General features: G+C 42.2%; 1 protein-coding gene across 2 annotated transcripts in view; it reads right to left on the reverse strand.

Annotated features, from left to right (window-relative positions):
• Positions 1 to 25275, reverse strand: part of VAT1 (VALINE-TOLERANT 1) — a 44373-nt gene that overhangs the window by 9818 nt on the left and 9280 nt on the right. For both annotated transcript variants that reach the window (XM_059584143.2, XM_059584144.2), the window contains exons 2-6: positions 24948 to 25161; positions 24567 to 24650; positions 23598 to 23666; positions 15143 to 15226; positions 11820 to 11972 (exon numbers count right to left, since the gene is read on the reverse strand). In XM_059584143.2, coding sequence (XP_059440126.1) covers positions 11820 to 11972; positions 15143 to 15226; positions 23598 to 23666; positions 24567 to 24650; positions 24948 to 25161 — 604 coding nt within the window. The remainder of the gene's footprint in view (positions 1 to 11819; positions 11973 to 15142; positions 15227 to 23597; positions 23667 to 24566; positions 24651 to 24947; positions 25162 to 25275) is intronic.

Consider the following 25275-nt stretch of genomic DNA (forward strand, 5'->3'; position numbering starts at 1 on the left):
GCAACAAAGGATGGTGAAGGGATTACATGGGATGAAACCATATGGTATACTGGACATATTTGGAAGCAACTTAAGGCTAAAGCGGTGCCTACTATTCGGCTTTGTCTGGGGGATGACATGATGTATCATGTCATGGACGAAGAATCTATAAACTGTTGAGAAATACAGTTGTAGGTGGAATCACCTCTGTGGAATCTGATTCCGATTGTACAGTTTTGTGGCATATGTGGTTGGGTCATATGAGTGAGCGGAACATGTTGGAGCTTCATAAGAGAAATCTGTTGAAGGGTGTCAAAACATGCAAGCTTAATTTTTGTAAGTTTTGTGTTCTGAGAAATTAGAATTGGGTACAATTCAAGATAGCTACACACAAGATAGAGGGTATTCTTTATGTTCATTCTGATGTTTGGGGACCAATATGGGGAGGACATATGTATTTCGTAATTTTTATTGATGATTTTTCCAGAAAGGTTTGGGTGTACTTCATGTGGTATAAATCAGAGACGTTTGTCAAGTTCAAGTTGTGAAAAGCTGAAGTGGAGAACCAGACTGGGAAAAAGGTGAAGTGCCCAGGATAGATAATGACACTGAGTACACAAATGATAAGTTCAGAGATTTCTATGAGCAGCATGGTATAAAGAGATATTTCACAGTACGCTAGACACCACAGCAAAATGGTGTGGCAGAAAGGACAAACAAGTCTATTGCAGAGAGAACACAATGTCTTAGGTTTTGAATGCTAGACTTGCAAAGATTTTTTGGGCAAATGCAGTGAGTATGGCATGCTACTTGAACAACAGGTCACCGATGGTAGTACTAGATGGTAAAGTTGTAGAGGAGGTGTGGACAGGTAATGAGGTAAATTACTCTGGTTTGAGAATATTTGGTTGCCCTTGGTCTTGAAATTGAAGAAGTCACTTTATGGGCTAAAGCAGTCTCTAAGGCAGTGGTATAAGTGGTTTGATTCCTACATGACCAGAATTGGCTACAGGAGATGTGAATATGACTGTTGTATGTATGTGAGGAGCCTTACTGATGGCTCATTTGTTTTTTCCGTTACTGTATGTGGATGATATGCTTATTGCAGCTAAGAGTAGTGGAGGTCCAACAAGCAGAAGGCTTTGTTGAGTAGAGAATTTGACATGAAGGATTTGGGTGCCAAGAAGATTCTTGGGATGGGGATTCCTAGGGATAGGGATGCCAAGAGATTGTGGCTATCTCAGGTTGGCTATGTGAAGGTGTTGGAAAGGTTTAGCATGGAGAATGCGAAAACCAGTGAGTACACCTTTGGCGAATCACTTCCGTTTATCTACCTCACAATGTCCCAAGACAGTTGAAGAAATTGAAGACATGTCCTAAGGTCTCATATGCCAATGCAATGGAGTGTCTGATGTACGCTATGGAATGTACTAGGCCAAATTTAGCTCATATAGTCAGTATGGTGAGCAAGTACATGAAAAATCTAGGGAGACAATACTGGGATACAGTCAAATGGATTTTCAGATACTTGAAAGCTAGTAGAGACTATGGCATCACTTTTGTCAGACAGAAAAGTGATTTGTCAGTTGTGGGATATGTGGATGCAAATTATGCAGAGGATTTGGATGACAGAAGGTCGACCACATGTTATGTGTTCACTTTTGCAGGAAGACCCATCTGATGAAGGTCTATGATCCAGTCCACAGTTACAATGTCCACGACTGAGACAGAGTATATGGTGGCGGCAAAGGTTGCAAAGGAAGCTTTATGGCTCACAGGGTTAGTTGGTGAGCTGGGTATTCAGCAAGGTGGAGTTTCGTTGTATTGTAATAGTCAAGAGTGCCATTTACTTGGCAAAGAACCAGATATATTATGCGAGAACCAAGCACGTTGATGTGAGGTTTCACAAGATCAGGGAATTGGTTGTTACAAGTAAATCATTACTTGAGAAGATTCACAGTTATGAGAATGTAGCGGATATGTTGACGAAGCCTGTTACCACAAACAAGTTCAAGCATTGCTTGGACTTGACAAATGTCTCTAGATGCTAGAAAGGAGAGGAGAGGAGGCGGCATCCCCAAACCTATCAGTTCCACATGGAGGCGCAATACTTGATTATCTTCAAAGAGGTGAATACTTGCCAAGGTGGAGATTGTTGGAACAAGTGGCTCATACTCTAAGGCACAGACAATAATACTAAAACTACGCTCATTGGGCATAATTAGTTTATGTGAACTTGGGGACAAATAGGTTGTGAGGGTATTTTGAGGTTTTCCAAAATACTTACAAATTAGGATTTCCCTATCAGTATGTTATGTTGTAACCCTAAATCATTGAATAGTGAAATATAGCCGCACTCTCCTGTGGACGTAAGCACATTGCTGAACCACCTAAATCTATGTCTCGATTTTCTCTTGATCTTTCTTTTCAATTCCACATTATTCATCGCTGTTATGCACGGTAACAAATATAGTCTTTTTGGAATAATAGTACAAATGTGGCTAACACTACTTTCAGTCGCGAAAAAATGGTATTAGAGCAACCTAGTAACATCATATGGCATTGGGACAATGCATCATGACATAGCCCTGACAAGGACGTTAGGAATTTGAGTGAGGAAAAGTTATGTCCTACATTAGGCGGGTGGATTGTAATTGTGTCACATATGTTCCAAGTCACACGGTTACTCATTAGTTGGCGAGATTGAACTTTATAAATGATTTCAAAGAGCTCTAATTCAAACTTTGACTTGTCTTTTCGGAGTAATAACACAAAGGTGGTTAGCGCTTTTCCTAGGTTGTGGTAGAAAATAAATAAACAGAGTTCTATCTGAAAATCTACTTGAGCTAACTTGACTTAATTTTATTTAAATATAGTGTAGAAACACAAGAAATTGATCAGAGATTTATTTAAGTAAACTTCTTGACTAGCTTGCGCATAGCCCAAATATTTTAATATTTTAAAAATCTGGGACCAAGCTGTTCTCACTTTCCGTCTCATTGAGTTTCATTCTTGAGTTTCTTTCTCAATTATTGAGAAAAGTCTTGACGATCTTTTCTTGCTTCAATAATCATTTGGCATTTCTTAACAAAGCTGCATCTTTTCTAATATTAGTTACCACAAGTCAATTTACCCCAATAACGTAGAACGTACATCAAATAGAAGCATAGTATCAGGATAGCACTTCAAATAAGAAACAACTACCAAGTTGTGGCCAGTGTCACCAAATCATTTCAAAATTAATAATTCTATAAACTACTTTTTCACCTATACTTCCGACTCTAGCCTTTCTCATCATAAGTTCAACAAAATAAAAAAGTAACATTTAGGAAATATAAATTATAATGCTGACGACAAGTAGGAAGTGTTGCAGAATAAAACGCAAGAAAGAAGTTGCAAATATGGCAAGTATAGAAAAGAATTAGAAACAGTCCACATACCCCACTCAAACAACCACCCAATTGATAATGCCTCCCCCCCTCAAACTTTCAATTAGGACAATGTCTCCCCAAAGTAACAAAAAATTGTCAATGTCCCCAAATGACAAAAATACCCTCAATAATGTTATTTTTATTTTTTGAAAAAAAGGAAAAAACCGAGATGTGGCTTGGCCACCCTATTTGACCAAATAGGGGGTTGTAAGAAAGTATGTAATGGGAAAGTTGGCCAGAATATCTTGACCACTGAATTCCATTCAATATATATAGATTACAAAGTATTGTAGTTACAAATGAACTACTATGTAAATAGTTACAGATAAAGATTATGTGATGTACTCCTACTATGTGATAGACAATTCTTATTTAACCGAATATCTATCATCATTAGATGCACGATGGTCGGCCAGACTTCTAGTCACAATAGAAGAACAAAGACGTCCAATAGTAGTAGACAAGTGGACTCTTCTAGGTGCACTGACGTGATGAGGTTGGACTTCTTAAGTAGCAGACATAGATGTTGCATGAACCAATTGTGATAGACGTAGATGTTGCATGGAAAGTCAAAGTTCCATTGCGAGTCAGTTTCTTTGCGTGGACGGCGACTCTAAGAAAGATTCTGACTTTGGACAACTTGCGTAAAAGAGGTGTCATTGTGGTGGGATGGTGTTGCATGTGCAAGCAAAGTGGTGAGTCTATCAACCATTTTCTCCTTCATTGTGAAGTGGCACGAACGTTATGGAGTGTAGTACTCACTCTTTTTGATGTCACATAGGTTATGTCTGGAGGGGTGGCAAATTTGTTTGTGTGTTGGCGTGGTAAGGGTGGTAATATTTCAGCTAAGGAGGTGTGGCGAATAGCACCATTATGTCTTATGTGGACCATTTGGCGAGAGCGGAATACAAGATGTTTTGAAGATCCAGAAAGGTCGATGGAAGAGCTCAAAAAGTTGCTTATTCAAATATTGTTCCATTGGACCGAAGCTTGTAGTGTGCCTAAGATTTCCACCATGTCTCAATTTTTATCTTTATGTTCCTCTTTTTGCCTTTAGTGGAGCTTTTCTTCGTATACTTCCTGTATACTAGGGTTGCGCCCCTCTGCGTTTTTCAATAAATCACTTATTTATCAAAAAAATAGTGGGTGGCCAAATCACCCCCAAGCCACTTACAGATATTAAAAGGACAATGAATTCTTTCTTAGCTAGGACAATTCTAGTTGCTTAAGAAAAGAAACGTGGCAAACTGAATGATTCCTATGGAGCTTTTACAATCATAGATGCTGCATCAGTTTATTTTTTGCTTCTGTATGCAAATGTTTTGGTGATTATGATCAACTTTGTAGAACACAGAGAATGAATTTGGCTGTTTTACAACTTTTTTTATTTCTTTTGTCTGATCTTTTTGCATGTCATAACTTTATATATATTTGTATGATCATTGTTTCCTAAATTTGCAGAACCAAAATATTGCTCCAAGTTAATGTTTTCACATGGATCGATCACGTTTCTTCCTTTTAGTCACTGGAAAAAATCTTCCGGCCACAAATTTCCCTTGCCCAATTCCACTGCTGTCCTCATCTCCACCTCTTTTTTTTTTGATAAGTAATCATGATATAAAAAAGCGCAGAGGGGCGCAACCCATATACACGGGAAGTGTAAAACAGAGAGCGCCTAGGAGGGGGAGAAATGAAAAAGAAAATCAGAGAAGCTAATCACTAAAGGAGCTAGCCAAGCGGCCGTCCAAGAGTAAAGCGTAAATAAGAAGAAATGAGTCAATTCCTCTATGGTCCTAGTGGAATTATCAAAACATCTAGCATTTCTTTCACTCCAAATACACCACATAAGACACAGAGGGATCATCTTCCACACAACCGCACTTCGAGTACGACCTCCCGACCACCAGCTAGCAAACAAAGCCCTCACCCTGCACGGCATGACCCAATGCAGCCCAAATCGCTGAAAAATCATGTGCCAAAGAGCACTCGCAAGCTCACAGTGGAGAAGAAGGTGATCGACTGACTCTCCGGACTTCTTGCACATACAACACCACTCCATAACCACTATGTTCCTCTTACGCAGCATATCATGAGTCAAAGTTTTGCCCAAGGCCGCAGTCCATCCGAAAAAAGCCACCCGCTGAGGCGCCTTAGTACGCCAGATGCTCTTCCAAGGAAACTCCTCGTGAGAAGAAGAAGACAAGGCCTTATAGAACGACTTAACCTCGAACTTGCCTTTCTTGGAAGAAGACCAACAAATACGATCTGCATTGCCTAAGGAAACCTTGCAAGAATACAACCGATCAAAAAAAGGAGAAATCAAGTCCATCTCCCAATCTTGAACCGATCGCACGAAAATGACATTCCACTCAACCACCCCATTCCTCCCAATAAAATTATCCTTCACCCAAGCTTCTTTGTGTCTAGCGATACTGTATAAGGACGGAAAAGCTTGCTTCAAGGAGTTGTCCCCACACCAAATATCATGCCAAAATCGGACTTTCGAACCCTCCCCCACCTCAAATCGAATACCTTTGGCAAAGAAATTCCACCCTTTACGAATATGCTTCCATAGACCCACACCATGAGGGCCCGAAGCCTCCTTCGTGCACCACCCACCTTCTTGATCTCCATACTTAGCTTTGATCAAATTACACCAAAGAGCCCCGTTTTCATTTGCGTATCTCCAAAGCCATTTCCCCAAAAGAGCTTGATTAAACTGGTGCAACTTCCGAATGCCAAGACCACCATAACGAAGAGGGCTGCACACTTGGTTCCAACTTACAAGATGCAACTTGGGCTCATCTCCCATTCCTCCCCACAAAAAATCTCTTTGGACTTTCTCAATCCTTTTAGCTACACTTACAGGAATCGGAAACAGAGACAAAAAGTAAGTCGGAAGATTAGCCAAAGTGCTCTTGATGAGGGTTAAGCGACCTCCCTTAGAAAGATACATTCTCTTCCAACCTGCCATCTGACGCTCCATCTTTTCAATCACTTCATTCCACATGGCCGTATCCTTGAAAGAAGCCCCAAGAGGGAGACCCAGATACTTCATAGGCAACTCGGCAACACTACACCCAAGGATGTTAGCTAAGCCCCCGATGTTCTCCACCCCACCAATGGCCACAATCTTTGATTTTCCAAGATTCACTCTCAAACCCGAAACAGCTTCAAAACATAAGAGGATGAGACGAACATACCAGATTTGCTCAATAGAATCTTCACAAAAGATCAAAGTGTCATCCGCAAATAAGGAATGAGAGACCATCAACTCCGACAAGACCCTATTTCCCACCGAAAACCCAGTCAAAAGGCCTTGGTCAACCGTCGCATTCACCATCTTACTCAAAGCCTCCATAACAAGCACAAACAATAACGGTGAGAGAGGATCTCCTTGCCGGATTCCCCTCGAGCTGCTAAAGAAACCTTCCGGAGAACCATTCACTAGGATGGAAAATTTTACCGTCTTAATACACCACTCTATCCAAGCCCTCCACCTCCCACCAAACCCACATCTATGCAGCAAATACAAAACAAAGTCCCAATTTACATGGTCGTAGGCCTTTTCCAAATCCAACTTACAAAGAACCCCTGGGACCCCTGATTTCTTGCGACTATCCACACATTCATTTGCAATAAGAACGGAATCTAGGATTTGCCGACCCCCAATAAAAGCATTTTGAGAAAAGGAAATGACCTTACCCAAAACAGTTTTCATCCTATTGGCAAGAACCTTAGACACAATTTTATACACCCCTCCCACCAGGCTAATGGGCCGAAAGTCCTTCATCTCCACCGCATCCGCCTTCTTTGGAATCAAGGAAATAAAAGTTGCATTCAAGCTCTTCACCATTTGACGTCTGCTATGGAACTCTGCAAAAACCGCCATAATGTCTTGTTTGATAACTCCCCAGCAAGCTTGAAAAAAAGCCATGGAAAAGCCATCTGGACCCGGAGCCTTATCACCATTCATGCCTTTTACCACCTCCCAAACCTCCTTCTCCTCAAACTCTCTTTCTAACCAACTATTATCCTCCTCATCTATGGACAAGAACTGCTGGTTATCCATTCTAGGGCGCCAAGAGCTTTGTTCCGAATAAAGAGATTGGTAATACTGCACTATGTGTTCTTTTACCTCAACTGGATCATCGGATAAAGCGCCATTAATACGAAGCACTTCCATCCGATTGTACCTCCGGTGAGAATTAGCCATCTTGTGGAAGAAGCGAGTATTACGATCCCCCTCCTTGAGCCACAAAGCTTTCGATTTTTGACGCCAATGAATCTCTTCACACAACAAAGTATTCTCCAACTCTTTCAACTTGTCCGCCTTCCGGATTTTCTCCTCTTGATCTAAGCCTCTCGATTCTGCCAACTCATCCAACTCCTGGATACCTCCCAATAACTCCTTCTTTTTCCTCCCAATATCCCCAAAGACCTCCTCATTCCACTTTTTCAAGTCCACTTTAAGAGATTTTAATTTACTAGCAAGCACAAAACTAGGCAAACCCTCAAACAAATACGACCCCCACCAAGAAGCAACCTTATCAACAAAACCCTCTGCCTTAAGCCACATATTTTCAAATTTGAAACCCTTCTTACCTCCACAAGGAGTCCCGCAATCCAACAATAATGGGAAGTGATCCGAGAGCAGGCGTTGAAGTCTCCTTTGTACAACTGCTGGGTAGTGATCTTCCCAATCCGAAGAAAACAAGAACCGGTCAATCCTCGACCAACTCTCATTTTCTTGATTATTGGACCAAGTAAATTGACCCCCCATCATCGGAATATCTACCAGATTATTCTCTGAGATGAAGTCCGAAAAATCCATCATGCCCGATGAATAATATGAATCATTGGAGCGCTCACTGGGAAAACGTACAATATTAAAATCCCCGCCCAAACACCAAGGAACCTCCCAAATCCTCATCAAACCAGCCAACTCATCCCAAAGCGTCCTTCTCTCCACTTCCTCATTCGGACCATACACTCCCCCAAACGCCCACACCCATCTATCCTCCACATTTTGAAACGAGCACGCCAAGGTGAAAAGTCCCACACACTCCTCCTTACACTCTACAACCCTCCTATCCCACATCATAAGCATCCCTCCCGACAAACCATTAGAACCTTTATACTTCCACCCCACATGTTGACCTCCCCAAAGACTATGAATCACCTCTCGAGAGATAACCTCCATCTTCGTCTCAATCAAGCACACTACATCTACTTTCCATTCTTTCAAAAGACCCCTAATGCGCAACCTTTTCTTGAGGGCATTCAACCCTCTCACATTCCATACTACAATATTAAGCTTCATGATCCACCAAAGCGCCCCTCTCATTTTCCTCAATCTCTTCAAGGCCTTCGAGTTCAGGAACACATGCAGAAGCACCTCCCAAGTTCGAATCGTACTGCTTTCTAGAAGCTTCGATAGCCTTAAAAAGATCCTCCAATTCCTCCTTTTTCCCCTCATCAGAAATTCCAATTTTTGGGCAAAAATGGAGACAGTTACCAACTACCCAGCTGGAAGAAATCGTGTCTGCTCCTAAATCCTCCAACCCCACTGTTTCAACACTTTTATCCCCCTCCATACCTGAATCAGACCCAGACAGCTGCAATGCCAAAGTTCGATCCACCCTATTCTGTCCAAAATTGCTCAACGGAGCCAAACTCCATTCCTCCCCCTGACGAACCTGCTGAGCCCACTCCCCCACGGCCAAATCACTACTCCGACGAGATGGGCTCCCCCTCAGAAACTTCCGAGTGGCCAAGCATGCACTCTTTCCAGCCTGGCCGGACTCCATAGGCTTCTCCGGCGCCGTCTGTTGCTTCTCCGATGACATTAACGTCTCCGGCACCCCCTGCGAAAATTCCGGCGATGGTCCCAGAATCCCCTTCGACTGCCCAGACATCGACGATGAAGCTTCTGGCACGTCCCTATTCTTCGGCCCAGTCTTTCTCCTCATATAGGTCAGAAGAGTTAAATCTTTACCAGTGGGCAGAAGTTCCGTCACCGGGCTTGCGGGGATTTTTGGACTTAAATTCCTTCCGGCCCCGAAAGTGCTAGCATCCCCCACAGACATGCCGACAACCACCCTGGGACTCCTTTCTGCCACTGACCCAACCCCCTCTTCCCCTATTTGCTCTCTGCCGGCCAACGTCGAACACTCCGGTGAAGGCGTGAGAGCTCGCGACTCAGTCACGAGTTTTCCAGAAACCGCCAATGTAGCCAACCCACCTTTCTCTTGTAATGGGCTTGGACTATAGCCCACACTTGAGCCCACCACCCCTCTTGGCTTAAACACCACCTTCTTCTTCAACTTCAAACTGCTGCTGATCTTATTAGTATTTCCTCCCGGCCCAACCTTCACCTTCTCCTTCCATACAGCCTTTCCTTGAGCTGCGACTTCCTTTCCTCCCGGCCCAAGCCCACTAAGCTTCATCTGCTTAATCACCCTGTCAATCTTAAACATCCCCACGTCACATTCTCTCTTCAGAACACTCAACGTCTCCTTCACGTTGAGGAGCTCAATACCTACCTCAGAGTAGGTCTGCCCAGCATGGTACCCCATCCCCTTCCGTCCCTTCATGCTTCCAGAGACTGACAACTGCTCAGACTGCGCTGCCGGCTTTGCTGACCCACTCGCCGGAATTCTTGTCACACGCTTTACGCCACCTCCAGCTTTCGTATCTTTCACGCGAGGCACTACCGGGCCTCTATCAGAATTCGCCGGCCAGATTGACTTCGTCGGAGCCATAACATACTCCACCGGAAGCCCCCCCGAAACTCCCTGAACCATCGCTGGCCCCTGGGTCTTCATCGGTCTTAGGCTCCTCTTGTCAAACGTATAGTTCCGCCGACCTGGTTCTGTCCATTCTTCACTATCTTCCTGGGTTGCCTTCAATGACAGTCTCACTGTCTCCGCATAGCTTTTCTGCTTCATTACCTCCTTTTCACCCTTTTCTCCTCTAAACTCTCTGCACTCCTTGATCACACTGTGACCACGAAGAAAAAAGTTAGCTGCTTGCATTTCTTTAATGAAGCGATCCCACCCAAACCCACGACGACCTTCGGGGATGATGATTGAGCCGCATCTCTTTCTTCCATCGAATTCCTCCACAGTCAGGAAGTAACCATGCCTATTTGAACTCTTCTGTGCAATAATTCTGGGGTATCCAGCTCTAGATTGATCCCAGAATACCTCAGAGCTCTTCACTGCCACCAAATCATCCGCTACTTTCACCAACCAGGCTAACTCATCCTTTTTAAGAAAGATGGACCTTTTGGTTCTGCGGCTCCTTTCAAAAATTCTTACTCCTGATGCCCCTTCCTTGATCAACACCTCAAACTCCTTGGACTCCACCATCCACCTCCTCGGTCCAGCCATGACACAAGCAAACACTAGCTCCAAACACCCTACACGCGCCCTCACGCGCCGTCACTGCACTCACCTCACAGCACTCACCACAAAAAAGGATAAAGGAGGAAAAATTTCCATATGCCCTACGATCTCATCTCCACCTCTATAGCTGCATCATTTTCCAATTCATTCTTGCTGTCTCTGTATTCCAGGTAACCTTCTACAGCAAAATTTTCTTGGCCTGCCCAGTTATGCTCTATTTTTCCATCCCATCAAAAGCTCTCTATAAAACCCAAAAACAAAAAGAAACAAAAAGAATCCATGTTGGTTCATCTTGGCCTCCAGTTTCTCTGGCCTAATTTCATCCCCTCTTTCTTTTGCTAATCCTATTTTTGTGTCTTTATTTTTAGTTTATTTTTATTTTTTTGAATTTATCAGGGTATTTGTCTTAATAAAAAAAATTTAAAGTCATTTTTGTCTTCTTCTTTTTGTCCTTGGGGGGCGTTAAAAAGTTTTTGGTAGTTTGGAGGGAAGATTGTTAATTGAATGGTAGTTAGAGGGATACGTGGACTTTTCCCAAAGGATTATATGTTCTCTTTATTAAATAATAGCAATATCTCCTCCCAAATGATTCAAGGATTAATAAAAGTTTTAAAACCATGGCTGCCCCTAGGATTCCTTATTCTCAAACTGCATTTGGTTAAAATTCACAAACACAAACAGTTCAATCAACATATAAGTTTATAAGTTCAATAATTCATCCTCCAAAAATAAGGAAGTTAATTTTTTAAATAATGATTTTTCAGATGTACTTGGTCAGAGCATATGCAAAAGATAGAACAAATTATCTAAAATGGTAAGCCTGTTAAAATTGGCATGTGAAAATGAGGTACCCACTATGCACATGTGATAAGTAAAATCCTATAGCTCTATGCAGTAATTTCTAATATAGAGAAGAAAAAAAAAAAAAAAAAAAACAGATAGTCATGGACAAAAAAGGAATAGCAAGCAGAACCTCCTTGATAGAACAAAAAGTACAAACCTTTGAGGATGTACTGACATTGCCATTAAGTGATCGATTTGCATTCTCTACAAGAACATTAGTAGGAGATGGTTGTTCAAGATCTGGATAAGAAGCAGCAGAGAAATCCCAGAATGGAGCCGTCTCACCCATCTTCTCCCGTCGCAAGGCAATCTACACATATTGAAATTCAAACTCATCACATGGGAAATCCTTGTTATATATTAATGAGTAACAACTGTTTGTCTTAATTGATTAACAACATTTATTAAGGAACCCAATCATGGATGGTCACCATAAGCTACTAACCTAATCTGATTAGATTTTTAAAACTATTTTTCTCACAATTATATATTTTTGAAATGTATATTTATAGAATGCGGAAAATAAGGCAAACATGTCTATGGGATATGCCAGTAACTTTAGTTGTTCGATCAATTCCTAGTGGTGGCGCGTGCAGGCGCATCCCGCTACTCCTCTCTTGTGTCTCCATTTTGTAGCTGCCAGGTCTTGGGTGGCTTTTGTTAGAATATTCGGAAAATATAATATATTTTCCGTATATTCCATAATTACGATGATATCAAATATTCTCTATTTATATGCTAATTGTAATCAAATATTAGGATTGTAATCAAATCAAAGGGATTTAATTACTATACTTGTATTTAGACATTACCCTATAAATAAGGACCTTTATATCGTAGGCAAAAAAGTTTATGAGCACAATGTAACCCTTAGGGGTATTCTGAGAGGTGGACATAGGTGTCTAAAACCGAACCACCCGTAAAGTTCTTTGTGTTATTTCTCTCTCTTGCTTCCGCTCAATATTCTCACATCATCTTAATTTCAACAACTTTGTCGTCCTACGGGTTGAGTTTCTCATTGCTGGCTGTGGTGTTTGTGGCTTGTCTTACATGTTAGACTGCATTGTTGTTGGCTTTGCCGATGAAGGTGCACACGGTGTGTGGCCGGAGATGGATTTTGTGAGATGGTTTTACCTTGAGGCTAAAACATTCGAGCTCTCGGTGGTTGCCCCTTTGTTCTCCAGCTAGAGGAAAGGAGAAGGGGCTTATCCCGTGTTTAGTTGTTGGGATTGTGTACTGCTTGGTTAAAATCCATGGTGGAGGAGTTGATTCACATTTCTATAACAAGGGAGTTCATCAAGTCATTTAGAGAGGAATCCAAGATGTTTATCACTCGAAGAGGCTCCAACAAGTCTGGCCAGTTTCTAGAAGTGGCTGTGCATGTAGTGGGTGGCCAGAGAGGACTCATCATGATCTCTGAGGTACGAGAAGGGCGGGGATGGAGTTGTTTTGAGGCCGAACTTAGCAAGTTGAAGCTTTTCTTTAATTCCACAGTCGGTAAAGGAACCATCGTGTGGTGTTGTGTCAGTCGTCTAGTGTTTCCTCTTCATCAGGGAAGCAGGATCTGGGGTGGGTAAGGGAACAACCCTTACGGTAGGAAAGGGCCCATCATGGTAGGTGGCTCTTCGTCGTTTGCAGAGATGGTGCACTTGGTGGAGAATTTTTCAATTTCGAAGAAGGTGATGACGATGTGTCTTGACGCTCTATTGGACAAGAAGCAACTTGACGCGGATCAAAAGTCAAGGTTCATAGCCCAAGGTTCGGCTTCTTCCTCGTTTTGTGCTTCAAAGGATGACATGATTTCTCAAGTTGGAAAGAGGAAGGGTTTTGGATTGCTTTGGGCATGGATAGGTCATCTTGAACAAATCAAAGTGGAGGTTGATTTGCGTGTGTGTGAAGGCTTGGAGGTTTTTGGGCCAAGCCCCAAGGACCATTCTTTAGTTGCTACCCAAAAGCCCACTTTTATTCCTAGGACCACTAAGCGTTGTAAGAAGGGGTTGAAGTTACGGGTTGGGTCATGCTTTCTCCTGGCATGCAAGCCCAACGCCAAGAGGGCTACCAAATTGGGCTAAGTCACAGGTCCCAGGTCCAAAGTAGGCTTTGCTGTGGGTCGTGGTTGCTCGAGTCCCTTCACTCAGGTTGATGGCTCTCCAAAAGCCTTGCTGGCAGTTATGGCAGACATATGAGCTTCTCCAGACCTAACGATCACATCTTGCGTTGGGAGATTCCGGGTATTTAGATGAGGCTTTGCATTGTGCAAAGGAGTAATATCCTATTTTTGGGGATCTCTACGGTGGGTTATGAGGCGCCAACTTTGGCTCTTTTGACAACTATCGAAGAGGAGCATTGCTGTGAGGAATTGGCTTCTCTCTCTAATCTTGGTTTTAAAGGCAGCAGGGAGCTAAGAAATTTGGACTACTCCATCAACTATGATGCTAGAGGCGAGTGTTCAAGCCATAGAAACGGTAAGGCTCATGGCTTAGCGTTTTGCGCAGTTTATGGGGGTGTCTTCTTGTGGGGCTTCAGGTGGTATTTTGTGCAGTTTATGGGGGTGCCTTCTTGTGGGACTTCAGGTGGTATTTTGCTTCTATGGGACTTAATGGTGGTGGAAAAGTTAGGGGTGTGTGTGGGGTCAACTTGGCTGTAATTCTAATAGGGTGGCTCTTACATTGGTGTTTTGGGGGTGGATTGGGGGGTTTTGCACTTTTGTATACTTCCTGTATACGTAGGGGCGCCTTACATATTTAATAATTATTTTCTATTACTTATCAAAAAAAAAAAAAAATTATAGAAACGTGGAAAATAGAAGTATATTCAGTTATCTCACACTCAAATAAAATAATTATAGAACCGAATTGTATTTGAAAGTATACCATCTAAGATACATATTGCTTCTGCCTGTCTAAAGGTATAAAAAATTCAGAAAAGCATTGAGAATTGAGGTTACTAGTCCTAGAGGTAACGAATCAGGAATCTCGTTATTACAACCCTTTTACATGTCAGCAGCACCGCATGATGATAATCCACTTTCAAAGAGGTTTTCAGAAATTAAATAGCTATTCATATTCGTCAGTTTGGTGAACTCTCATTGGAATTAAACCAAAATTATTAAAATGCCCACATTTAAAAAAATATATATTGAGGCTCTATTTGTTTAAGAAGGTGGAACTCCTAGGACCGGTGGTGAATTCTGATGTCCTGCAACCGGCCCCGACAAACTCCGGCAATAGCCAGCGGTGGATTTCAAAAGAAAAATATTGTGGGTTTATTTGGAAAATATAGTCTATTTCTCAATTTAAGGAATAGTCATTCCAATGGGAATGGCTATTCCAATGCTAAAAATCTTACAAAATTATGGAATAGCTATTCCATCCATTCCATGTGTTTATCATTAAGAAACTGAATAACTTAAGAATATATAGAAATGCATACACACGATGGCATGTAGAAACAAAGAGCCTACAAATATGGATGAATTACCTTTCCAGTTCTTGAGAGTTCCTTGATTCCAAATTTGCTTAAGTTCCTTTGAACAGCAACCATCTTCCCCGGGTCTCCAGTGACCTGAAATATCCATGTGGAACTTACTTTGAAGATTTATAAGACAAAAATAATCTGGTCCCACAATTCAAACGTAAAGTTAGCACATAAGGATAAATGCTTTAACATAAGGTTTGACAAAAGGTCCAAAACCTACAGATGCGTGCAAGACCCATAGTGCATTACTTATGCACAATAAACACAAGGAATCAAGATCTCACAATTAACATGAAATAGTAATGTGGGCATGGATATATATTATATTTCTAGTTGTCCATGTGTTTAAGTAAAAAAGAAAAAAACTCAAAGTCCATGATTGAGATACCTCTGTTATAGATAAATGGAACCTTATTTCTCAACTTAAGGTCATGAAATGCTAAATTAACCTCAGCTTTGTAATGAAAACGTATAATAATGGATCTATATATTCGAAATTCTTTGGAAACAAGGACACATCAATCCATATGTTTTCATTTCCATCTAAAAAATGGGTCGACAAAAAGTTGGGCATGTGAACTAAACTTCTTACTATAATATAGTAAAAAAATTAAGTGGGTTTGACAACAATTAGACACAATGAAGTTGTGACATTGCTGCTCTTTCTGAGCTACAAATTTTTTATATTTATGATGGGGAACCCCTCCAAGGCAAGGTTACTTGATGTACCCACCTTTGTCAGACAAACCTTGAATTGTACAAAGCGCCCCAACTCCGGCTTTTCCGGCAAGCATGGCCCCAAGGAATTGTTTGAACTCAAGGAAAATTGAACCTTAAGCCTTATGGAGATGCCATCAAGATCAATGCCCTTACCACTTGAGCCAACCCCTTTAGTTCAAAACTCTTTAAAACGCCCTCAAGCATAAAGTCTTTCCTTTACTCCAAAATTGAAAGAATTTTCCTCACTCTTACCAATCGCCTTCTTCGAATAAGAGAACTTTTAGGAGTAACTCTTTGATGCAGTGATCGAATAAGGGTCAAGTTACTGTCTCTAAAGTAATTTTCAGTTTTGGCTACATAGAACTTTTTCATGTTTGAAAATCAAGTATGGCATCTGTTTGAGTCAAATTTTATATGTTTTTAAAGGTCAAGTCATTATTGTCTTTAAAGTAATTTTCAGTTTTTTATTTCAGTCATTAATTTATGTTTTAAAGCATTCTTATTTTTTGTTATAAGTAATTTCATATCATTAATAAAGCGTAGAGGGGCATAACCCTATTACACATGGAGTATTCAAAGATGAACCCCTAATAGAAAGAAGAAGAAAATAAATTCATGAAATCAAGAAAAAAAAAATGAGGCTGCATGTTAGAGTGCATCGCTGGGACTAGTCCTCTCTCTCTTCTCGTCGAACCAGGTTCGTCGAGAATTTTCACCCTAGCGGTGGTGCGTGTTGATGCTGCTCACTAGGGATTGGTGAGCGCTTTTTCATGGAGCATCGTTTTTACATTGAAGCTAAATCTTTCTGCCTTTTGGCGAAGGATGGGTATCCTGATTTTTATTTGGAGGAAAAAAGGAAAGGGTTAGAGTGCATCACTGGGACTAGTCCTCTCTCTCTTCTCGTCGAACCAAGTTCGTTGAGAATTTTCACCCTAGCAGTGGTGCGTGTTGGCGCTGCTCGCTAGGGATTGGTGAGCGCTTTTTCATGGAGCATCGTTTTTACATTGAAGCTAAATCTTTTTGCCTTTCGGTGAAGGATGGGTATCCTGATTTTCGTTTGGAGGAAAAAAGGAAAGGGTTCGTAAGGGCTATTTGTGTGAGCCATCCAGCATCTTCTTGGTTGATGGATTCGTTGCAGGCGGCGTGTCTGTCTCTGGCGAAGGAGGAGTTCGCCAAGGCTTACCAGGAGGATGGGACGGCGCTGATGGTTCACGGGGGCGGTAACAAGGTGGGAAGGTTCTTGCAGGTGGGCATCTATGTTGAGGGTGGACGTAAAGGTGTCATATGGATCCCAAAAGGCCAGAATGGACGAGGATGGCAGCGGTTTGCGGTTGAGTTGCATCTGTTGATTGCAACAAAGGAGAAAGGGTTAGATTCGGAGGCTCATATGGCACCCTCTTCGGCGGATTTGTTTACTAGGAGGTCGTTTGTGGATGTGATACGTGCGGTGACAACTCCGAAGCTCTTGTCCTCTTGCCTCCTCGATGTACTACCTTATTCAGACGGCTTTGGGATGGGTAGCGGTGGTGTTGAGATGCGTAAGGCAGTGGACTGCTATGAGTTGGAGATGCCGGTGTCGATAATCCCACAGAGATTGCCGAAGAGGAAGAAGAACGGTGACTCATTGGCGGCGGCTACAGCTGGGTTGAGAAGGAAGAAGATGAAGGGTTTTTTTGTCAATTGGTGGGTAAAGAAGTATCTAGGGTTTTCTCATGTGGAATGGGTCCGGATCCTTGACGGGTTGCATGTAGGCCTGCTGGAAGGTATGCAGGTGAAGCCCACTGGAAATTGGCATAACCTTGATGGTATGGGGGCCATTGGTGTGGATCTAGATCTAGATCCGGGTTTTGGGTATGGATCCGATTTCGGGTATGGATCCGGTATTGGGTATGCATCCAAGTTGGGATAGGGATCCGGGTTTAGATCTGGATCCGGAATCGGATTTGATCCTGGATTTGGTCTCGCCGGTGTATTCTCAATTGAGCTCGGTTTTGGACTTGGTCTCGTCGGTGTCATCCCCAACAGCAGCGATTACGCATGCGATGGTTTGTCCGGCGAGTTACCCGAGCTTGGTGACTGCAGATTTTGGTCGGAAATCTTCTCCGGTGACTCTTGTGACAGTAACTGTTCCTCCAATTGTGGCTACTATTCCTGCAAAACAATTCTCTTTTCCTCCGGCGATTTCTGCGGCAATTTCTATTTCTTCGGCGAGGCTTCAGAGCAGGATGAAGGATGAGGCTTCTGTTTCTCCGGTGGTGGCTACTATTCCTTCAGTGGCTTCTGTTTCGCCGGTGAAACAACCTCGAGTTTTCGAGGATGCTCCTATAAATCCTGCACCTGCCAAAGTTTTGATAGATAAACAATACTCTGTTTCCAAGTCTATTGTGGGATATTCGCGGAGAGCGAAGGATAAGGAAGCTAAACAACTGCATAAGAAAAAGGTGCTGCTGGGGGTGAAGGGCGAGATGAAGTTCGCGATGAAATCTTGGGGAGGGAATGAGGAAAGTCTTTTGATTGCCATCGATGAGGAGGGAGCTCAAGACTTTTATGCTCCAAAGGTCAAGGGAAGAAAGAGGGAGCTCAAGAATTTGGAATGCTCCATTAACTTTGAGGCTAGGGGCAGTGGTTCGAGTAGGGTTAGGGATGTGGGGTGATTTTGTGGGGTGGTTGGGTGCTGTGGGTTAGCCTTTGTGTAGGGTGTTTCTTGAGTGGTTCTTTTTGGGTCTCTTGTGGGTGCTCCTTGGGAGCTTAGGGCTTTTCTGGGTGTTTCGCGCTCTCTTTATATGCTTCTTGTGTATTCGGGTTGTGTCCCCTTGGTGTTTTGATATATACAACAATTACTTATAAAAAATAAAAATAAAAACTAAAGTAGGAACATCCAAGCTATGGTGCGCTGCTATCCACATATGTAACCTGTTAAGTATAGACTTCCGCAACTCTACCACCGAAATCTCGACATCCTTAAAAAGCCACGCATTTCTCTCACGCTAAATACACCATGTTACACACAATGGAACCAGCCTCTATATTTCCTTAACTAGACCACACCTAATCGAACCACCCCATCTCGGCATAACCCACTCTACCCCAAACAATGTAAGAATGTAACTCCAAAGTTCTCCTGAAACTTCACAATGAAGCAAAAAAGTGATCAACAGACTTCTCATTCTTCTTGCACATACAACACCACTTAACCACCACAATATTCCTCTTTCGCAGATTATCATGCACCAATATTTTCTCTTGGATTGAGCATTGCATCTCGTCCGTGCGGTTCTCGGTGTTGATCAATGGTTCGCCCTCCGGTTTCTTTGTGAGCTCGCGCGGGGTTAGACAAGGTGACCCTCTATCGCCTTTTTTGTTCATCTTGGTCATGGAGGCTTTTAGTAGGATGATTAATGCCTCCATAAGCAGGGGTTTCATCAATGGGTTCTATGTGGGTGCCAGGGAGCATGAGCGGGTGTCGATCTCCCACCTTCTTTTTGCTGACGATACTTTGGTGTTTTGTGGGGCAGAACCGGAACATGTTAGATTTATTAAAGCTCTCAGTATAGGCTTTGAGGCGGTTTCCGAGCTAAAGATTAATCGGGCCAAGTCTGTTTTGGTCCCAGTCGGAGATTCAGTTGAGACGGATGAGCTGGCCGGCGTCTTGGGTTGTGGCACTAGCTCGCTTCCCTTGAAGTATTTGGGTCTTCCGTTAGGGGCTTCTTTCAAGCAGTTGGCTGTTTGGGATGATATGGTGGAGAAAATTGCTAGAAGGTTGGCCTCGTGGAAGCGTTCTTATTTGTCCAAGGGGGCGAGGCTCACTCTCATCAAGAGCACCTTATCCAACTTGCCCACCTATCTTCTGTCCCTGTTTCCCATCCCTATATCCGTGGCGAACCGTATTGAGAAGATTCAACGGGATTTTTTATGGGGAGGTTTCAAGGATGAACCCAAATTCCATTTGGTCAGTTGGCACGAGGTTTGCTCTCCGATTTCTGAGGGAGGTCTAGGGATTCGGAGCTTGCGCCTTTTCAACCAAGCCCTCTTGGGGAAATGGTTATGGAGATTTGCAAATGAAGAAGAAGCTTGGTGGAGAAGTATCTTGGTGGCTAAGTATGGGGTGGTTTGGGGTGGTTGGCGTTCAAATGTTCCTCGTGGAACGCATGGGGTGGGGCTATGGAAATTCATTTGTGGGGTTTGGAGGTCGTTTCGGTGCCACTTCAGATTAGTTCCCGGTTTGGGGGGGAAGGTCAAATTTTGGGAGGATTGTTGGTGTGGCGAGACGCCCCTCAAAGAGGCTTTTCCGGGCCTTTTTATTATAGCCCGCAACAAGGATGCCTCCATTGCGGATATTCGGGAGTGTGTAAATGGGATGGTGCACTGGAACGTTACTTTTACCCGTAGTATCCATGATTGGGAGGAGTTGGCCTTAGCCTCTTTCTTCTCACTCTTGTATTCGTCTCCGATCCGGGGGGAAGGGGTTGACCGTATGTGGTGGATTCCTTCAAGGAAAGGGAAGTTTGAGGTCCGCACTTTCTACAAGAGGCTTGCCCTTAAGGAGCCTAATCAGTTCCCTTGGAGAAGGATTTGGCGTACTAAGGCTCCTTTGCGAGTGGCGTTTTTTGCTTGGTCGGCCGCTCTTGGGAAATCTCTCACTCTGGATAATGTTCGGAAGAGAGGTATTGTTGTGGTTAATCGTTGTTGCATGTGTGAGGTGGATGGGGAGTCTGTGGACCATCTCTTCCTTCATTGTGGGGTCGCGCGCAAGTTGTGGGAGGTCATATTCTCTCGCTTTAACTTGAGTTGGGTTATGCCTAGAAGCGTCATGGAGATGTTTGCCAGTTGGTGGGCGGGAGGTAGATCTAGTAGTGCGGTGGTTTGGAAGATGGCTCCCTTGTGTCTTCTATGGTGTCTTTGGAAGGAAAGGAATGCGAGATGCTTCGAGGATTTGTCGAGGAACCTAGAGGATCTTATTCACTTCTTTTTGTACACTTTATTCACATGGACAGCAGGATGGCTTGCTCCTTTAGTGATTGATTTTCCTGATTTTCTCTTTTTGTTCTCTTCTTCTTTCTCCCCTACTTAGTCGCTCCTTTGTATACTTCCTGTGTACTAGGGTTGCGCCCCTCTGCGCTCTTAATGCATTATTACTTATCAAAAAATATTTTCCCTAAGGCTGCTGTCCACCCAAACAACGCCACCCTCGAAGGAGCCTTTACTCGCCAAATGCTCTTCCATGGAAATACAGAACGAGTCTGGCCAGATAACACCTTATAAAATGACTTCACCTCAAACTTAACCCTCTTGGACGAGCTCTATCCCAACTGATCCCCCTCTCCATGACGTAACTTGAAAGAATACAACTGCTTAAAGAATGATAGTACCAACTCTATCTCCCAATCCTGGATTGATCGCATAAAAAGGACATTCCACTGAATAACCCCATCATGACATTGAAAGTTATCTGCCACCCACGCATCTTTGTGTCTAGCAATAGTAACAAAGCCAAAAAAAAAACGTGCTTCAATGGTCTATCACCACTAAGGGTGGGCATGGGTCGGATCGGTCCGGGTTTTGGGGTTTTTGATACCTGACCCGCACCTAGCAGGTATTTTAAATTACACCCAAGACCTGGCTATAATGAACAGTATCTACCGGGTCTCGAATTTTGTAGGGTATTTTAAATTATACCCGAGACTTGGCTGTAATGAACAGTATCTACCAGGTCTCAAATTTTGCAGGGTGGGGGTGGGTGATCAAGGGCAGGCAAGGCGGGGCGGGTATTATGTGTCTTTCTTCTTTCTTCTGCAAAAGTGAAAGCAACCCCTTCAATCATTCTCCAAAGAAAAGATAAAAGAAGAAGGCAAAAGCAAGAAAAGGAAGAAAAGAACTAGTAACATAGGGCTTTCAACCATAAAAGCATCCAACTCCTTCTAAAGGGTACAGGTTAGAAGCTTGTAACCATCTAAAAGTAGATTTGTATACAATCGTAAGGTCAAAACAACGAGAACTCATTACCCCCCATCAAATTGAAATAAGCTTGTTCAAAACAAACAACAGCCTCAAAGAAAGAGAATGAAGGAGATTCAGAGAGAGGAACCAGGACGTGGTCAAGCGTGGAGCACTGGAGGTGGAGCCGTGGTTTGTGGAGGTTGGAGAATGAGGCGCCGCTAGGATGAGTGAAGAATGAACAGCATGACTGCGTTAGGAAAGAAAGAGAATTGCATGAGGAAAGAAAGAATCAAGGATTTTAGGGTTTTTTTTTGGGTATACAGGGTGGGGCCGGTTACCCAGGGTATTTTAAAATTACTTACCCACAATCTGGCCGGCCCCAGCCGGAAATCCAAAAAAAAATCTGGTACCACAATTTTATAGACAATAATCGGGTTGGGCAGGGCGGGTGGAGCGGGTTTTGCCCACTCCTAATCACCACACCAAATATCATGCCAAAAACTTACTTTAGACCCAATCCCCACCTCAAACCAAACAAATTTGAAAAAACTGTCCCACCCCCTTCAAATATGTTTCCACACACCCACTACATGTGTCCCCATAACGTCCTTTGAACACCATCCACCCCTTATACTCTCATATCTAGCTTCAATCACCATTTTCCATAAGGCCTCGCTCTGCTTAGCATACTACCATAACCATTTTCCCAATAAGGCTCCATTAAATTGAAGCAAATTCCGAACACCTAGCCCCCACGCTTTTAGCGGCGTGCAGATTTGCTTCCAATTTACTAAGTGGAATTTTACCTCATAGCCAATGCCACCCCAAAGGAAATCACTTTGGAGTCTCTCAATCCTATTAACCTCTCCCATTGGAATAGGAAATAATGATAAGTAATATGTAGGAAAATTAGAAAGGGTACTTTTAAGCAAAGTCAACGGACCACTCATAGACAAATACAGTTTCTTCCAACCAGCCAACCGACATTCCATTTGCTCAATAACGCCATTCCAAATAGACATGCCCTATAAGCGGCAAACCCAAATACTTCATAGGCAAAGAGGCAACTCGACACCCAAAAATATGAGCCAAGTCTCCGACATCTTCCACCACTCCTATAACAACAAGCTCAGATTTACCCAAATTGATTCTCAATCCCGACACTACTTCAAAAAACAAGAATATAAACCACAAGTGTCAAATTTGCTCAAACTGTGCACCACAAAAAATCAAAGTTTCAACAGGGAACAGCAAATGAGACACTACCAAAGCTTTATGGTTTCTTGACCCCACTGAAAACGCTGTCAATAGGCCCTGCTCTATCGTCAAAGTCAACATCCAACTCAAAGCTTCCATAACCACCACAAACAACTGCAGCGAAAGTGGATCCCCCTGCTGTATCCCTCGAGAGCTAAACCACATCGCTTAAGCAAATACAGCAAGAAATCCCAGTTAAAATGATCATACGACTTCTCCAAATCCAACTTGCATAGTACGCCAAGTTCCCCCGATCGAAGACGACTTTCTAGACACTCATTAGCCATAGTTTTGACCCTGAATGTTTCTTCAAATAAGAGGTTTTCCCTATTTCAAATAAAATAGTAGTAGTAGTATAATAACATATTGATAATTATAACAATTACAATTATAATAACATGTATCTCAAGTTACTTTCTTTATTTTTGAGTAATTGTGAATTAAGTTTGTTATCAATGTTTGTCTTCATATCTAAAACCAAATGCTAGCTAAGTGTCATAACTGAAACACACAAGTAAAAGCTAAGAATCTGACAAAAATTCACCTCAATAGTCAGCGAATCTTCTGAGATATCAACAATTTTTGCTCTGAAGATGTCTACTAACCACATTATCTGGAGATTATAGCACAAAGAAGAGATCAGGTACTTCAATGCACTAAAATGAAAGGAAAACCACTGAAAAGGAAGGTGCTTATTGCCCTCAAATCAGAGAACCACTCCCATCTTGAAAAAAAAAAAAGAAAAAAACTGAACTCCATACAGTAAGAAACACTTAGAACACCTTACTGGTTAATTCCGACTTGCCACCCTAGTGAAATGTATGACACCACAATAGAGTATGAACACAGCATGGCATACATGTAGGCCATGCACTTAATTTAAGTGAGCCCCACCTCAAAGATGTATGAAATGACCAGCCCAGATACCTGAGAAATTATCACACTTTTTATGGAAATTCCACTGTTCTATTTTTCTTTTTGTATTTTTTTCAAAATGCCACATTAGTATATAATTACGTTTTAGCAAAACACATCAATGACCTCTAATAACTTAAAAGGGGAGGTTATCTCAATTTGCCAATACATACCCCAAAAGATTTTAAAAAAATAAAAATAAATAAAAATTTAAGAAAAAAAAAAACAAGTCTTGGAAAGCAAAAAAAAAAAGAAGTCGAAAGGATAAATATCTGGATCAAAAACAATGAGATCAATGAGGCATTTGTGCTAGGAAATAATCAAACTGTTGATTTATACATCTTTACTTATCAAAAAAAATAATCAAACTGGGTGCAGAAAGTTGTACCCAGTACAAAGAAAAAGCGCTTGAAACATGATTTCCTACTCCAATGGTGTGATATTTGTCTCCAAACATTATCTACAGACTGTAAAACGCACCAATATCCCCTTAGAAAAAAAGATAACCGACTGATGGGACAGTTTTGCTTTTCAAGTCAAAGTAGACCATCCAAGTGATGATGTCTCAGACCAGTGATTGAATGATCTAAATAATTACCTCAGCACAGTTATTTGGATCTGCATTAAGTTTTATAAGCATCAGTTCACGTTCTACTTGTGGCTCCCTTGAGATATCTTCAACCTGATCAATTAGATAAGTTACTCAAGAAGTAAAGTGCAGAACCAAATAAGTAAACAGTCAGTCCAAAAAGTTATATATCTATCTATATTTAGTAGAAAAAAACACAAAGTATTAGAAGAGCTAGTGCAGTAGCAAGAAAGCAACATCTTGGAAGGTTCATTTTAAAAATAAAAAGTAAACAATTCCCCTGCCTCACTGAAATAAATTTAAGTTAGAGAAATAAACAATCAGCAATACCAACACCAAGAATTAAGATTTCTACAGAATACTTCCGGATTATCTCAGGTGAGCCATAACCTTAATGACATTCGCAAGCTTGTTCAGCTGTTCAACAACTTGTCGCAAAACTTTCTCGGTTCCAGAGACAACTACGGTAAAGAGAGCCTTGTCCTTGTTCAAACCAACTGCAAGGGACTCAATGTTGTAACCCCTCCTAGCAAACACCCCCGCAATTCGATTTATTATTCCACTCTCATCCCCAACAAACACTGAAATTGTGTGACGTTTCATCCTGAAAGCAATTAACATACCACATTACAACCAGACTAAATGTAGCAGATATGCATACTGGAATGGGAAGAAAAGAGGCTCATAAGTAGCTTCTGACATATTTAAAAAGAAAAAT

This window comes from Corylus avellana, chromosome 1, assembly GCF_965113065.1.
Source record: "Corylus avellana chromosome 1, dhCorAvel1.hap1.2, whole genome shotgun sequence".
Lineage (NCBI taxonomy): Eukaryota > Viridiplantae > Streptophyta > Magnoliopsida > Fagales > Betulaceae > Corylus > Corylus avellana.